Source organism: Pterocles gutturalis, unplaced genomic scaffold, assembly GCF_000699245.1.
Source record: "Pterocles gutturalis isolate BGI_N339 unplaced genomic scaffold, ASM69924v1 scaffold6151, whole genome shotgun sequence".
Taxonomy (NCBI): Eukaryota; Metazoa; Chordata; class Aves; order Pterocliformes; family Pteroclidae; genus Pterocles; species Pterocles gutturalis.
Window position 1 is genome coordinate 14,670 of NW_010097633.1, and position 17,648 is coordinate 32,317.

Below are 17,648 nucleotides of genomic sequence, written 5' to 3' on the forward strand. Positions count from 1 at the left end.
TGTTAACCTTGCTGAGGGGTGGTTAGACATTAGTTGTGCAGGGTCAGTATCACAGCTTTGACTAAGTGATGCTATGATGAGAAAAAGAAAAGGAGGGAGAGAAAGGAGGGAGCCCAAGGCAGCCCCATCGCGGTAGGGAGCTGCTGGTACCCGTGGGATGCGATTCCTGCAGACGGGGCTGACGGCCACCGCACCCACCGGAGCTCCCTGTTGCAATGGGCATCACGGACCGCGTTGGGTTTTTTTTTCCTTGATATAAAAAATGAGATTCTGTGCTGAGCTCCTCTTTTACACAAACGTAGGCAAGAGGCATCAGCTGATTGGGGTGTCCTGGGATTGCAAATGCTCGCTGAAGCCAAACAAGTCTCAAGTGTCTGTGAATCAGGGGCTTGTGTGGTTTAGGTAGAACTAGAATTAATCTTGTGAAGAGAAGGTCAAGGTCGGATATTAATGCCCCGTTTTTCAACACTCCTCCTCTCCATCCTCTCCCAACCTTCTGTTTTGTGCAATACTGGCATTTTTTTTTTTTTTTTCATCCTCTGAAGGACATTTGAAATCTGTCTGGATTAAACGGGTTGCCTGAGCCCATACCAGTAGCAGTTCGCAAGACAGAAAACTCCCTTCCAACGGTGCACGTAGATATAGACTGAAATCTGAGAGTAAAAGACACATGTGTGATCCCCCCCGCACATCCCCCCGTCCCTCCCTCGCACTCACACCTCCCCAGTAAGATCCACGATCACTTATGGAGGTACGCATCCAGCCATAGATCTCCAGATTTCTTTAGGGACCTGTGGGAAGAAAATGAAGAGAAGTTGGTTTGTGAATCTTCCTCCTATAGTTGTTTTTTTTTTTTTCCTACAAAGCAGCCTGTTATTGAACTTGAATATGAATCCTTAGAGGATATCTTTCCCCAGCATAGCAGATACAGCAAGAAGATCTCCCTATTTTGCTCTTTACGCCCTTAAAGTGACCAGTTTGAGACCTGGTGAGCAAGAACTCCACCTGATGTCCCACTGTGTTATCTGTGGTCCCTCTGGCCTGCAAAAAACCCCAGAGCAGAACTGCCTGGGCTCACCCCGTTGCACCTCTGAAGGAGTTTCCCCCCTTCCCCCGGGAACTCCCACGCAGAATTTCCCATTGGCATCAGCTCCGCAAATAGGACGTGATGGATCTGAGCTGGTTTGGAGCCCCAAAGTCCTCTGGCAAGTAGAATGCAGTCTGGAGGGAGGGAATGTGGCTTTGTAGGGTTTTCGGGAGATGATCCTTCTATTGGGAGGGCAAATAACTGCTGGGATGGTTTCTGAGAACTTGTGTAAGGACATGGGCTCTGGATGTGGGATGCTGAGCATCACCCCCCCCCCCAGGTCTCAGTGCTGCACACGTTTTCCTGTGCTAACTGGATAAGAGGACGAGAGGAGGTTTTAAACCAGTTTTCAGCCCTTCTGCATGTTGGGGCCGGTGTTTTGCTTTAATTTGCATTTGCTTCGAATGGTTTGAGAGGGGAGATCCCTGGACTGCAGAATACTTTCTCATGTTCCCTGTCATGAATTATTCCCCTCCGAGTAACTGAGACCGAAACGTTACGCCAGCGCGTGCCTGACAAGGGCTATTAGACCAGTCTCCAACTGTGCCCACAGGGACCAGCCCTTTGCTGCTGGCAGGGCTCAGCCGGGAACCAGCACGGGCTGTAACCTGACTCATTCCCCTTTGATTCGTCTCACTTTGCAGCCTAAAGATGTGCTGACAGCTCCTGAAAGCAAGAACCATCAGCTGTCAGAATAGTATTTACAAAATATAGTATTGAATGTAGCATATTCAAAAGGTATTATTAAAAAATTCCCAATTAGATCAGGTTAGTACCCCTCTAAGTGCTTGGGTACTCCGACAGCAGTGCTGTGGCTGCAGAAGCTGCTCGGGGGACAGATATTTCTTCCCCCGTGATGCAGGGAAGCGGTTTCCCATCTGTTGTCACCGGGCGTCAGTCCACTCAATCGGTGGAGCCGTGTCATTTCTGCATTTCTGCAGGTGTCCCTGGGGCTGCGAGATGAAGATTCGTAACGTGGTGACACCAGGTGACAACATATGGACATGGTGTTTCTGAACGGTCTGCGGTATCTGGAATTCTCTGTGCTAGACAAGACAGGATGTTCTCCCGACGCTGCACTGCAAGCTGCGGAGGAGACTGGAAGGACCTTACCCAACGATGTCTATGAACGCTTTTCCCAGAGGCTTCTCTTCATATTGGACTCCGTACTTGGCACATAACGACTTCACCAAAGGTTTCACCTTCCAGAAGTTGTGCCGTGGCATTGTTGGAAACAGGCTTGAATAGAGAAAAAGAGAAAACAAAGCTGAGGAAACTCAGGAGACTCATCCCAAGGGCTGAGCATCTCCAGCTGCCTCCTCAGCAGGGCTCGCTAGGAACGCCCTCTCCTCCCGCTGCGCAAGCAGAGACAAGAGAGGCACAGGAGGGATCCCTGCTTTACCGTCCTCTCTGTCAAGGCAGCTTGTGGAAACTGAGCGCATCGATTTCCCATCGCTGGAAGCTCATGGAACAGCAAAGCAGGTAAAGAAAGATTTGGGATCCCCTCGCCCTGTGCTGGTCAATGGAGGTTTCCTAAGCGGGCTTCCAAACCTGCCAGCTTTCCCCTAAATGCCGTCTCTTCCACATTTTGTGTTGTCATTGGCAACAAACCATCCATGCGGCCCCAGTTTTAATACCTTTCCTGGGACCTGCTGCCCAGCAGCATAGACAGCCCCGTGCAGCCATCCCGAGCTATGAAACACTGACGTGCTCTCAGGGAGAGATCTCTGACATGGATACTTCAATTCAAGTAGGTGGCTTAGGATACGAGTCCAGAGCCATTGTAACTGGTAGATTCACACCACTGACTCCTAATTAAACCCCAAATTAATAATTGTGAAAGCTAAAGTATTTGGGAGCAAGAGAGACAGATGCCCTGCCTGTCGCAGAAGGAGACTATGACCCTGGGGTCATAATTCTAGTCTAGGTCTAGTTCTGTTCCTAGTCTGGGATCTTTCCTTGGCACGTGGTGGTGCTCCAGGGATGCTGCCCCACCCCACACGGGTGCCTTTAGCAGACCTTCCCTCCCCTCAAGCCCAGTCTTGGGACAACCTGCTAATGGCCAAACGATTCCGGGTCCGTACTCACTGGTGCTCGATTTGGAAATTCAGGTGCCCGGTGAACCAGTCATTGAAGAGGGACTGCTCGATATTGCACGTGGCTGCCAGCTGTCCGGGCAAGAGAGAAGGTTAGTGAAGTCTCACCCCAAAACCAGAACCAAGCTCCCTTTGCCTGATACGGGTCTCGCTGCAGCCCTGAGCGGTGGGGTGCAGAAGGCTGGGCAGCTGTTGGGGCTTTAATCCTCCTTCAGGGCTTTGCTGTCCATGTTGTGCTGCCCGCGGCTCCGCAGGTTTGAGCGGTGGTAAGGGGACAATGGAAGGAGGCAGTTTGGGGACAGGGCAGCCTTTCCCCTTGAAGAGCCGATGGGGAACGGCAGTACCGAGGTGGGAAATGAGGGAGGAAAAGTGCCTGGATGCAGAAAGCCTGCCTTCCCCATCCCAGCTGGTTACTGCCCAGGTTGCCTTAAGGGCAAGGTCTGAATTTTCTGGCAATATTTCTTAGCTGCTCTTGCTGTTAATGATTGTAAAAGGAAGAAGTCTTTCTTAAAACACTCTTACACTCTGAGCTGTGATTTCCACATGGTAACCATGGGAGATATACTCTCCTCACCACCCATCCTAAAACCACACCCGGAGGCGTATTACCCTTTCTCCCTATGGTACCTGCATTTCTTCCGTCTCTGCCTCCCACCCAATATCCCTCTCTTCTAACCCCCTCCCCAAATCGCTCTCACCACCTCTCTCTCTGCCTACACATCCCAGTTGCATGAAGTGCTTCAGGGAAAGCTCCAGGTGAACATCTGAACGTTCCCATGACTTCAGCAATCGATTCACTCCCTTAATTTAAAACAACAGCTCAGGTGCTTTCCTGAATGGGGCTTAAGGGAGTGCTTTCAGCCCTTGATTTTTAACCCTTTAGTGCTTTTAGCACAAGGGAGACAGATTGACTGCCAGGCTTTGAAAGCTCACCCATTAACAACTACAAATACTGATTATACTCATTAACACAGGAGACGATTTCTTCTCTTAGCTCAGTTATAACAATTTCATATGGGCAGTGCCAAGTTGCTCTTATTATCCTCCAGGTCTGCACAGGACTTGGAGCACTGGAAATAAACCTTTCAGCAGAAAAACCACGCATTAAAAAGATGTAGGAAGCCGCTGGTTTGCATCTCAGTCCCTATTGCTGAACCAGAAACCTTAGAAATACACTGAGCTCTCTCTTCAGCTTTGATTTTCACGGGGGCTCCTCTATTTGCTCTGTAGGTATCTGCCAAAATACCCCCACCCAGGAAAGCCAGATCGCGCTGCTCGGACCTGCTGCTGCCTCAAACCTGAAGGAACCTTTTGATTGTCAAATTAATCCTGGAAATTTGGGCTGCCATGTCTTGGCTCAGGGGAGAACATCTTTGTGGGAGGGGTCACGGTCAGAGCCCAGACACCAGTACCTGGGGATGCTGGTAACCCATCCGCTCTTGGAGGAGATGTCTAATCTCTTTTGGAGTGTCAGAGGTATTTTTCCCCCCGCCCTAGTTACCTGTGAACTAAGCCAGTCTCTGTGCTTCTCACAGTCGATTTCCATGGGAATGTGATTCATCTGGGTGACCCACACAAACCAGTGGCTCTCCAGAAACCTTCAAAACCAAAGAGGCAAAAGGCGTGATGGGGTGAGTCGGGGGGGGGCACAAGGGGCAGCCAGAGACACAACCCTGTCTTTGTTCTTGCACTTTTTGCTTAGTCAAAATATGGAAGTTTTGGAAATAACAGGCTGGTTGTCAGAAGTTTTTCAGCTTGATTTCAGGCTGAAAAGGTTGGCTAGGCACTTACACAGATGTTTGGCTTTTGAATTCCCTGTTTTCCCGAGAAAAAAACTTTGAAACTTTGAAAACTGAAGTCATGAGCAGTGACATTAAATTTTGTAGCAAATGGAGGCAAAGGTTCTGATACTGTGAAGGTTTTTGTACGTCTGTTGCCTTTTCTTTTTACTCAAAAAAAATTTTTTTTTGTTTTTAGAAAATGCTTTTTACTGTGATGAAATGTTTTCCTAAAACTAATGCTGCCTGTGGGAACACATGCCATCCTTTGGTACTCGCCAGAGCATCTCCCGTGCTGGGAAGCAGGAGGGCTCATGAATCACCTTCCCAGTCAGCTGGGAAGAGGGTGGCTTGAGGTACTCTGGAAAGCTCCAACCTTGAGCAAAGTGGAAAAAAAAATGCATAAATGTGTTGGGATCGGGCAGCGGGGGTGATCAGGGGATGAGGCGAGAAAGGAGAGTCCTGGCTGAGCCATCACAAGGGCAGGGGCAGATGCTGAGCACCAGAACCAGCTCTGCGGAGGGCAGGCAGGTCTGGGAGGTGATAAAAGGCCAGTGAAGCAGCGGGAACAGCCAGGGTAACACACTGTGGGGTCAGTGGCTGCAGGGAAGGGCTGTGGGGCACATCTGATGCTGGAGGGAGGGGGGAGCAGCGGGGATGCCCTTTATCTCCTACCTGACGAAAGTGAGGAGGAGCAGGGATCCCAGCACGCCGTAGAATGGGATGTACATGGTAAAGAAGCGCATGTAGTAGCTGATGGCCCAGGCTAGGTCCTAGGGGAAGAGAGAAGGCATCAGGCATCGCTTTGCCTGTCTCATAGAATGTCTCCTTGCTGGTGATGGCACGACACTGGGTCATTCATTAATAGAGCAAAATGCAACCCCTGCCCACCCTCCCTCTGCCAGCTCTCCTGCAGAGGTGACTGGTCTCCCTGGCTCCTCAAGGGTGGCTTCTTACAAGCCATCCCATAAAGGTCGAGGGAAGGTTTCACTCACCGCCCAGAACTTGTGCCTGATCATGGTCATGATGATTTGGATTTGGAAGTACACAGGGATGAGGAGCGGCGGGAAGACTGTAAAGCAAAGGGAAACGGTTTGGCCATGGGAGGGGTGGGAAGGCATGGGACACGAGAGCCAGGCAGTGATTTAGGGCCAGTTCTAGGGCACGTCTGCCTAGCACTGGTGAGAGAGGAGAGCTGCTGGTGCTGGGGACCAGTTGCCTTTCTCTGAACAAAGGAGGATCTGCTTCACACCCATCCATTGTGACTTCTCAAAGAGCACTGACGGGGAACATGCATTTTTTTTCCACGGAGCCTCTCAGGCAGAGGTTATTTCCCAGTCTCTGCCGTTTGCCTGGCTTTACACGGCCATGCTGGCAACGTTCAGGATGCTTGGGCATCCCTGAACTTGGATATTCTGAAGGGATGTGGGGACCTGCAGAGGGGATGGTGGTGGTCCTGAGGAATGGAAGGATGAGTCGAGACTTAAGGAGCTGCTCTGCTAACACAGTAGGGGCTGGGAAGGGCGACCGGCGTTCACGGACAAAGGAGGGACGCAGGGCAGGTACTCACTGAGGAAGAAGTACTCGTGCTGGTGGTTGTAAGGCAGGTACTTCAGCTTCTTCTTGCCATACTGCAGGACACAGAGGAGAAAGCTCAGGCTGGGGTTATGATGCTTACATGTAAGAGAAGATTCTCTGCAATACTTTATTTATTGGCTGGAGAGTTCTGACTCAATTCCCACCCCCAGGTAAAAAGTGTTTTGGTAGGGTTACATATTTTGACTTGGTAATTGTGCTAGGTGTAAATTCCTTTTTAAAGTCTTCTGGCTTGATATTCAGATAATTTCTATTTCCTTGAGAGCCTGCTGGCATTTTACTGCATTTCTCCACCTCCTCCTGCCATGCCTGTGGCTGTGCTAAGGGCTGTTGTCGTCTCCGTCGTTCCCAACACAAATGTCATAGGCAGAAAGTCTGACCTTTGGGAAGTCACTATGCAGGATGCCAGTGCAAGACACCGATCCTTGGGTACTCTTCCATGCCAGACATCCCAACCATTGATCCTTTTTGATCTCTGCAGCCCTCAGCCCCCATGAACTCCTGCCATTAGCGAAGTCTTGGAAATACTTTACCAACAATGGGAAAACTAGTGTGGTCCATAGCTGTTACTACAGCAAATCACACAAATCTATAACCTCCTGACCTCATCTCTGTAGTGAAACAGCTAGAGCTCTACAGAAGTGGCTTTTTGGAGCTCCAGGAGCGTTCACACACGGAACTACTGGATGGAGAATCTGGATTGCTGCCAGCTTGCTTTTTTGCTTCCAGCATAGGAACTTCCCAATGAAGGTAAGTCTTGTAGCACCAATAAATCTGCCACATCATTCACTCTGGTCTGAGCTCTGAAAGGTGCTTAGCATCATCTGGAAAAGGATTCATACAAGTGTGAGAGAGTATTGGGATAGACTGATGCTGGCCTAACATTTCAGATATTTTCTAGGACGGAGATCCAGTTTTCCTTGTTGTCATAAATCTTTACATTCTTACTTTTCTATTTAAATGGTAGAATCACGGTCTGCTTTTAACCATTCTCTGTACAGGTCCATATACCAGCATCTATGTCCCCGACACGCGTCTGGAGTTACTTTCTCAGTAGTACAAAAGCTGCCTGAGAAACCATTCACTTTTTAACGTTGTGTTCCCGTGTTGTTCTTGCTGCAGATGCTTGTTTGGTTTCTTTGGGTTTTGTTTTTAAAACTAGAAATCCTTGTTCCATTGTAAAAAAATCCAAGGATGGCACATGGTTCATGTCCATTGTGTAAGTTTTTGTATAATAGTAAATATTTTGTCTCTAGGAGGACAGATTGAATTCAATATCCCCTCAGCTGCATGGGAAAGGCTCCAGTGGAGATGATCTTGTCCAGGTTGTCTGGAGCACAGCAGGACTAATATTGGAAGACCAGGTTTGGAATGTTCTTGATGAAATATTGAGGAACACCAGATTTTCTCCGCATGTTGATATTTCAAGCCAGCAGGAAAAAATTTTCTTTAATGACTTTGTACTTGCTTTCAAGTCCTATCTTGATTGCTTTTCCCAAGCTACCCCAAAACCCTTTTTCCTGTGGTCAATATAGGAAATGGATAGGGAATTATACGGTCAGTCTTGCTCATCAGCCCAAGGTTTGGGAGGGTGTCATGTCCTGTCAGACAACATAGATTAAATCCCTGGATGAAGCATTTCCTTTTTAACATTCCTGGAAGTCTTGATTGAGTTGTCATGTCTACCAGTACTAGCCAACTCTTGGTTTTGCACAAGCATTCTCTGAAGCCCGTTAGGACAATGGTTTTCCACATTTTGCCCACTTTGCCTTACCTCGACAGGCTGCGTATCACCGAGGACAAAAATATGCAGCATGTTCACATCTGGGTCCTTCTTGAATATATTGGGCTTGGCGTGGTGTTGGAAGTGACGATGGTTCCACCAGTTTGCAGAGGCACCCTGGGCAGATACAAGGACAAGGAGTGAACCCACGGAAAAGCCCAGTTCCTCTGATGGTAGGATTTACCCGTTCTTTTGTATAAACTAACAGCGCAACTCTGATTACGGCCAGACTGTTACTTGCTTTGGGAACAGCAGTGAGCAGTGAGCGTCTCGGCTGTCGGTTGCTATGAGACTGCTCGTTTCAGAGGGCTGGTTTGCCTTCGCTAAGGATCATCCATATGGAAAGAACGGGGAATAAATATACTCCGAGTGATTCGCGTGTTACCATGTCTTCCCACTTGTGGGGTTATTAGTAGCTGAATCATAGACTCATTTAGGTTGGAAAAGATCCTTAAGATCTTCAAGTCCAACCATTAACCCAACACTGTCAGGTCCACCACTGAACCCTCTTGCTGTCCCACTGATTATTCCACCACTTTGCCTCTACTGCCTGTGCCCGTGAGGAGCCAGGCAAGACTAGATGGGTTTGGGAGAACAGGCAAAACTATGTCCCACCCTCGATAAGTTCCTACTGCAGGTGGATGCTGAAATGCCTGGACTGCACCGGACCTTGCCCAGGACGGGGGTTCTGAAGGTATCTTGAATGGATGGGATGTAGCAAGATGGGACATTATATTATACCTTAGTGCGTGGTGAAAATAGGACAGGATGTTAAAACAAGGGGTTACGCAATTTAATAAGCTTTGTCCTCAGCTGCAATAAATGGGGGCAGTTCCCCAGAAGCTTGTGGAACTGCTGTGTTCTGTAACAGCTATGAGGATGCTCTCTTGTCTCTTCTGCACACCAGCTCCATGTGCAATGGTCACTAACTTCTCCTCTGTGCATCTGCTCACTGCGGGAAGGCTTAGAGCTGCAGTTTCCTGCTTGAACACAGTCAAAGTTGCTTCCACAGCACCCTGGGTCCACGGTGTCCCTTACCTTCAGGTGTCCGATGATGAACTTGTGGGTGATGTGGTTCCAGGAAGACTTCTTAAAGACAGAGAGGTGTCCAAAATCATGTTGCAGCCACCCTGCCTGGGCCTGGGATGAAGGGAAATCGAGTAGTTAGGAAGCTGTTTGTAGTCAGATTGAAGCACAAGAGGAAATGGAGATAGAAGGCAAGTTGTGAGCCTGAGGGAGAGGGGGAATTAATTGAAGTGAGAAGGTGAAGGTCCCTGTTTTGGTTCTGGAAGGGAGCATAGAACCATCAAATCATTTAGGTTGAATAAGACCCTTAAGATCATCAAGTCCAACCTTAAACCTACCACCAAGATCTGTAATGAAAGGCCAAAGAGGTGAGAAAAATACGTGAGCCGCCATCAGCGCTGGGTCGGGGTGGCCAGAAGGCACCGCAGCAGCAGGTACGTTGTGGATATTTTTTACTGGTGTGAATGTTTTGCATTGTTAATTAGTCTAATATAGAAAGTTCAGTGCACACTGGCCTTCTCCTGAGCGATCCACGTAGCCAGGATGTTCTGTGCCTACAAATTCTCACCTGGCAAGTTGTCAGGATGAAGGCAAGGATGAGAGTGGTGATCCAGCCAGTACCGAAGTACAAAACCATGAACCAAGCCAAAACTTCCATTGCAAGAATATGGCCCAAGTAAAGAAAGAAGAACAAAGGATTTGCTCGGAATAAGTTCATGTCCTCTGCTGTCCTCCTCAGGGTCCGGAAATCCTCCACCAGCTGGGACTGTAAAACAGACACGCAGCAAAACAGACATGTGAGACACGGTGGGAAGCTTGTGGGGAAGCCTGAAGGTATCAGAGGAAGGAAGGCCAAGTGCCATACCAAGAACCCCGGCTGTTTCTTGCACTGGTTGGCTACTCCAGAATTAAGGAAGGACCTGCCTCCATATTCACACTGTATTCTAGCTTTTCATCGCCCTTTCCTATGAATGCTGGCTGGGTTAAGCCCACCTTGAGCTAGGAGAGGAATTCCAGCCGTGCTGTGAATCAGCAGCGCTGCCTCGCTCTGTCCAGAGTTACATCAGCTGATGACTCTCGCCAGAATGAGTTTTACACGTATGAAATAAGCAGCTGGAGAAGGAGAGCATCATTCCCTGTTATTTATGCATAATCCCGAAGCTCTGACGATGAGCACCCGACACCAGAGCACCCGTGGTTTATTTAATATGTGGGTCAGCTGCCGTGCAGTCATTCATGAAGAGCGTTCCCGGGTTAACGTGGGTGAGCGTCGGCTCCTCTGTTGTGAGTGATACGGATATGTCGTAATCATGGCCAGCCACAAACAACAGCACAGGGTTGAGTTTCGTGGCCAGAGCTAGTCATGCCATGCTCTGTGCCTGAATAATGAATGAATGGCTGTCCGGGACGGAGACGGAGCTGCCCTGAGGACGTGGAGTGGGTGGAAAAGTGCTTCATAGAATCACAGAATGGGTTGGGTTGGAAGGGACATTAGAGATCATTGAGTCCCACCCCCCTGCCATGGGCAGGGACCCCTCCCACCAGCCCAGGTTGCCCAAAGCCTCATCCAGCCTGGCCTTGAACCCCTCCAGGGATGGGGCACCCACAGCTGCTCTGGGCAACCTGGGCCACTGCCTCATCACCCGCACAGGAAAACATTTCTTCCTAATATCTCATCTAATCCACTTGCTAATTTACTTGTTGGGTTGCTGCTCCTTAAGCACAGCCACCGAAATGAGGCACCTGGTTCGGGCCACCCGTAGGTGCCTACAGCTCATGGCATGCACGGCACACATACAGAGCTCTGCTGGTGCTGGGCTCAGCAGGATAAACCAGTCTGAGTCTCAAAGAGCCGTTTCCCTGGGAGTTAATCTGTCCAAAGGAGCTGCAGAGCAAACAGTGAAAGAGAGGCAAGTCTTGTTGAGGTGGTGACAACTTGTCTGGAAGTCTTTTCAGACTCCTTCTCTTGCTCCTCTCCCTCCCCTGTAACAGGCAAGCAATGACATGTTGTAGAGAAAGAATAGCAGAAGGGACACCGGGCACGAGAGCTGGTGCACATTTCCCAGTCCACACATCCCAGTTTGCGCTTCCCTTCAGGATGGGATGAGTCCATCCTGGGCACCTGGGATGGGCTGCGAGAAATGGGACGTGATGGCCACAGACAGCGCTGCTGGTGGCTCTGGGGGAAAGGCACGGCGTGTACAGCCGGTCTGAACGTGTCACCATCCTCCTGCACGCGTTTTCATCTACACTGGGATGTGCACATCACTACGTGGAGGTGTTCAGCCACTGAGCACTTTTCCCCCTCTCTGGAGCCACCTGCGGTGAGAACTTTAGAATCTGCCTGCCCCAGACCTGGAGGACATCCCGAGAGGGAAAAAAAAAAGCTGGAAAATTCCCATCATAAAGCCCAGCTCAGAACCAAATACTCACATTTTTGTCTCGGTCCTGGCTAGGTTCCCCTGGAGCAAGCTCTCCAATAAGTAGTGGCTTGAGAAACTTTTGCACCAAGGTGGGATTGGTGTGGAAGGCCTGGAAGGCATCCTGGAGTGGAAATACGAGAGAATCAGGAGTTAGCTTGTGCTTTCTACTCATTCCCATCCATTGTGTCCCCCCAGGTTACTGTGACAGAGGGGTGCCAGGCTGGCTTCCATCTCTGGGATCGCCGTTCAGGGCAGTGCTTCTGGAGGCGGGTGAATTTGCTCATCAAGCAGGAATTGCATGGTGAGATCTGGGCTGCTCTCTAGACATATGGTGAAAGGCACCTCCAGATGTTTTTTTTTTTCCTAAGTAACTCAATACCTAAATCCTGTTAATTCGCTTAGAAGGTAGGCAGAGAGGAATTTGTGCAAATCCCCAGGGGGATATAAATACCCCTGGGAAGTCTGCTGCCTGGAGGCAAGTCAGGAGAGGAGGTGGCCGTGGTGGCTGAGCCTGGACACGACTGCAGACACAAAAAATATCCTTGGCCAGACCTGTAGATCGCAGCACTAACAGAGCTGAGGAAAAAGTGGTGACTCTTCATTCTGGAGAGTGCCTTTCTCTTTTTATTCTGTAACTGAATGCTCCCTGAACTCTTCTGTATTCTAGAACCATATTCTAGACATAAAGGCAATTCTACCTCCATGCAAGTCCAAGTAAAAAAGTCTTAGAAAGGAACCAACCCAAAACCTCACGTATACCAGAACTTTAAGCAATGGCTCTAAAGTGCTTGCTAGCAAATTTTGAAAGAAATCCTATCCCATATACTCCCAAGGCTGGAAAAGCACAAAACCCAGCTAGAATATTCTTTTTTTTAACATATTTTCAAGACTTCTTCTAATATGGAAGGACGGTGCCTTGTCTGTAGAGTCTTTTTGATCCTGGCATTCAGGAGTTTGCCTGTCTCTTCTTTTTCCAGCCTCCTGCCCCTTTCCACATGTTTTTGTTTAGCTATATCCTACAGATACCTGGTGGGAGCATCTATTGGATGCATCTGCTGCTGGTGGTGAGACCTTGCCCAGCCCTCCGTTCTCATGGGACGGCTTGAATTTTAACCCCAAAGACAGGGGCAGGGACAGAAAGTTCAGAAGCTCTTACTCTGTCCTTGCCCTTTTCTTACTGCACAGAACTGGAATTAACTCTAGAAATTCACCTAGGAGAGCTGTAAAGATGGAATTTGGTGAAGTCCTGAGACTGGTACAGAAAAAAAGAGTCAAAAATAGAAGTCAGGAGTGCCATGCTTCAGCCTTGCCACCTCTGTCCCACTGCCTAATAGGAAGGACTAACTACAACCTCCCTTCTGGCTCTGAAAAGTGCCCACTGTGTCCAGCTGACCCTTCTGGGAGCTGACCTCCATCAGAAGTCTAGCTCTGGTGTTCAAAAATACCAGCCAACAACCTTGGTCCCAGAGTCCACTAAAATCAATAGAAACTTTCACCTGATTCCAAGAACTTGGGCTGAGCTTTGAAATAATTCTCTGACCATAGCAGGTTTGCTGTGGGAGGCAAATAAGGAGGGAGAGTGAAAGCTGATGTAAGCCACTGAACTTAAAGAAATGATAGATGAGAGGAGAGGAAATGATGGATGAGAAGTTAGAGATGAAATGATGGATGAGAAGACGCAGCCCTGGCGAGAGCAGGGGGGAGAGAAGAGCTAGCTACAGGTGCAGGAGAGAAATAAAACTTGGTGGGATGATTTAAAGATTAGAAAATAAAATGCCAGAGGTGGTGGGGGAAGAAGTAAGGAGGGAGGTGGAAAAAAAAAAGTAATTTCAATGGGGGAGACAAACCAAAATGCCAGAAATGAAACCGAGGTGCGCTTTTTCTGTAAAGCACCAGAAATTCCCAGTTACTCTCAGCAGAGCTCTCAGGCCAGTACCCAAACTATCCCTTTTGTAACCAATTTCAGGGAGAAAGTGATCCCTGTCACCAGAGGGAGAGGTTTGGATCAATTTGTCCCGGTCCACTCATGAGGACAGCATCACTGGCAAAACTTACCCCATCAGGAGGGAGACCAGGGCTTTTGGACTGGACCGGGTTAGCCACTGGTGTTGCTTTATTGAAGGTCAAACTCTAGGACCATGCTAGAGCCTTGTGCTGCAGACAGTTTAGTTTCCCACGCAACAAAATACTCGTCCTGAATCATCTGCTTCCTGCTCTGCTCTGAGGAATTGAATTTGCTTGAGCATCACTGATGCGTACTTCACCCTGGTGTTATCCTCCCAGCATCTGAGGCTCAGGACTACTGGCCTCTCCCTTTTACGGAGGGGATGATGCACGAAAGGATCGACTTGCTCAAGGTTACAACTGGGAGCAGGCCAGCCTTTAGCTTTTTTTTGACTAGTGCTTCAGTTATTGTTGCATTTTTCAGCTCTTGGACTCATAAGTGTGTCCCTGAAATTAAGTCTGGTGGGTAGTTTCCTTCCCTGGTACAATTTGCAGATGATGTGAAAGAAGAGGGAAGAGCAGGACGGGTGGGGAGGCGAATAGCTGACTGTACCTGCTGCAGGGTTGTGCAATTTGGGGGTGAAAAAAGGGGAAGAAGGGCAAAGAGGGAGAGGGTGAACACCTAAGAGGCATTAAAGACTGTAAAATGAAAAGTAAAGGTTGGAACTGGTCAGAGATGCAATCACGCATGTCAAAACACCACGGTTACTCCAAAGTGCACCTAGCTTCCACTTCACTGCTCTCGCAAGCCTGGGCCATGAAGGAAACACCGGCAGCAGGAAAGTTTTACCTTTACTGAGCAGTAATACACAGGTATGTTGTCGGCATGTGTACAGAACGGGCTTTTCCAGTCCAGCCTCCCAGCAGGAGAGATAAGAACATCTCCTGAATACTCTTCCCATCACCAGACAAAGCTCCAGCGATGGAGGGACTGCTTTAGCTACAGCTCACGCATCTCCTTTACTAATATAAGACACCACCTGGATTTTGGAATTGTCCTCAGTTCTGTACTAGAGGAGAAAAAAAGCAAAAGGTCACCTCTGGGAAGTGCCACGCGATATTTACCCCTGACCTCCCTCTTTGTGGTCTGCTGGCCACACGAGCTGAAGTGGCTGATGGAAGTGGGCGAGTGGGAGTCATCCCAGCTGTGAAAAACGCTTTGGATTAGCGAGGTGTGAACGGTACCTCAGCTTTTGCAGTGCTTAGGGCAGTCAGTACAAGGATGTTCTTCCACATCCTTGAACATCTCTGAACCAGAAAGACCTCGAGGTGCCCTCGCGTACTCTTGCCTTCCCTTTCTGAAGGCAGCTGTGCGTGATGCGATACCAGAACGGGTTGCCCAGCCTAAAACATTAAAGCATGGCCCAAAAGGAATGAATGCTCAGTGGCGTTAGCACCTGCAGCAGAAATTGGTGGGTAAGCCAGCCTGAGTGCTCCTAACCGGACAGCCACGAGCTGAGCACGCCGAACGAACAGCTGCCCGGACAGCATCTGTGAGCATCCTGAGGTGAACCCGCTCACACATCACCGGGCAGGGTGTCTTCAGAGCGGCCGGGCGGAGATGTGGAGTCCAGCGAGTCTGTCGGGGGCAGCTTGTGGGAGCTGGGTACATGAGATCCTCTAGAGGATTGGTCCAAGATAAATGGAGGAGATGCTGAGGGGCCTTTGGTGGGTTTGCTGGGCTGGAGGCCCTGCCTATGTGTGGTGCTATGGAGAATCTGAGAAAGATGAAAGAACTAGGAATGTCAACATGTTAAACTGAATTTTTATCATTGCCTTTGCCTCCTCCTAACCTCTTCCAGTTGTGACATCTTGCAACACAGAATGAAACTTGTTAGTTAAGCCTTGACAGGGTCGAGGCCAAGGCTTTCTCACCCTGAATGGAAAGAAAGATTTTTTTTTTTTTTTTCTGGCAGCAAACTGTTCTTTACCCCAGGGAAGCTGGAAAGCAGATGCCAAATCTGCCTGAGTGCTCAGAGTGGTGATGAACAATTTCACAGCCTTCTTAAGACCATGTGCTCTGAGTATACTGGGATGCAACTGGGCTGGGGAGGTGGGAGGAGGACCAGCAGTGGCAGAAGCACAAACCTGTGCTTCAGTCTCCCTTGTAAGCAGCCGAGACAATTGCAATAGCAGATGCTTTTTGGTTTCTAGTGGAGATATTGGAGTTAAATTCTTGGGAATAAGAGTCAAATTCCTCCGGTTTCAGCAGGCCTGCCTTGAAGCAGTTGAAAGTAAAACCTGGCCCATCTTTTTGAGGGGAAAAAGCTATTCATTCAGAGGATTGCTGGGAAGGGGACAGCAACACCAAAATGCATCTCCGTGCTTCAAGGAAAAGAATGGAAAACAGCCAGGGACCACAGGCAAAGGGAGACGGACGGAAGGGAAAGGTTAGTAACTCCTGACAATGAATTCTGCCCCCCACGGAGCCTCCTCCTGGAAGGTGTTCGGAGCCGTGGGAGACGAACAGTTAATGCTCCAGCTTGGGCTCTCCTGCCGCTTCCCATGCACATATTCGGGGCATTTTCAACTGGATGAACTATGGGCGAATGCCCTGGGGAGGGAACATGCTCTCTGGATGCACTTCTGAAGAAGGTGGCTGAGGGAAACTGCAGACAGCGATCTCTGAGGCAATTTGATCCTTTTTCAAGGTTTTTGTTTGTTTGTTTTATTTTATTTTTTTTAAGTAGCTGAAAGAGGAGAGGTAGCTGAAACCAGCTCTGAAGTGCAGAAGCAGCTGGAGCAGCAGCAAATGGGTTTGGTTTCTTTTTTTTTTTTTTTTTTTTTTTTATTTTTTTAGAAACCTGTAACTAAATTCTCCAGAGAATTCTCTCCTGGGGAAAAAAGCTAAAAAAGCTCCTTGTTCGAAAGCCTCAAGCTCACCCTCCTCACAGAAGCAACTTTGAAAGCCAGGCTGGCCTCTCGTTAACCCTTTCTTGTGCTTGGCTGCTGTGCCTCTGCATGTCATAAGCTAGCCAGGGAAGACTTGGGGCCACTTTGCTCATGGATTCAGAGCTCCAGGCACAGCACAAACCAAGAGACAAAGCCGAAACAGCAGGATTTAAGCAGAGCCGAGCAATTTCTAACCAACCAATCTTCCAGATGCTGCTGCACGAATCGCCATGGCTCAACGCCCTCGATGGCCAAGGAGTTGCATCCATTTGGACCAACCTTTTTTTATTTTATTTTATTTTTTCCCCCCCCCGCTCCTAGAAAGCAGAGAAAAGAGATGAGCTGGGGTGTACAGCAGGTGTTAGAGAGATGAGGAAAAAGAGAAAGAGAGGCAGACAGCTGGCTGCACAAAAGCTGGGTGGCTTCTCAGTAAGCCCCAGGAAGGCATGGACCTGTCAAGAGGCTGCTGGTGGGAGCTGGGAGGCAGCCCCGTGGGTGGCCGTGCGTGGGGTCCTTACCGTGGCATCTTCTCCGGCGTAGTGGCCGAGGACTCGTTGCCCCCCCGGGTGTCTCTTAGCCCATTTGGTGACATTATAAACCTTTCGTTCTATCACCAGCCATCTGTCCGTCCTCACGTTGTGCTGCTGGATCTCCTCCCAGGTGTAGAAGCGGAGCTGCGCCCCCGGCTCCCCCGATTCCCCTTTCTCACCCCCTTTCCCCAAAAAAAAACCAACTCGCTTCTTTGTCTTCCGAAGGGGCGGCGGTTGGGGGGGACACACACGACCTGTTCTTGCTCTTCTTAGGGAATACGCCGGAGGGGAAAAGCTTTCCTGGCGCGATGTAATTCAGCTGATGCCCCTCCCTTCTCTTTGTCTCCCGCCGCCCGGCCCTTGCGATCCGCCGCTCGTTGCGAAGTGCCCCCTCGGCTGGTTTTTCCCCGCACTGATGCACTTTCTCCTCTCG

General features: G+C 49.3%; 1 protein-coding gene across 1 annotated transcript; it reads right to left on the reverse strand.

Annotated features, from left to right (window-relative positions):
• Nucleotides 1-542: 542 nt before the first annotated feature.
• Nucleotides 543-17,431, reverse strand: LOC104458947 (fatty acid desaturase 2-like; the record flags this gene model as incomplete). Its single annotated transcript, XM_010079910.1, has 12 exons — nt 543-791; nt 2,201-2,326; nt 3,176-3,255; nt 4,685-4,781; nt 5,637-5,734; nt 5,957-6,033; nt 6,532-6,592; nt 8,332-8,457; nt 9,379-9,480; nt 9,935-10,132; nt 11,800-11,910; nt 17,204-17,431. Coding segments are annotated over 12 exons (1,356 nt in total), but the record flags the coding sequence as incomplete, so codon positions are not given.
• Between the last annotated feature and the right edge of the window lie 217 nt (nt 17,432-17,648).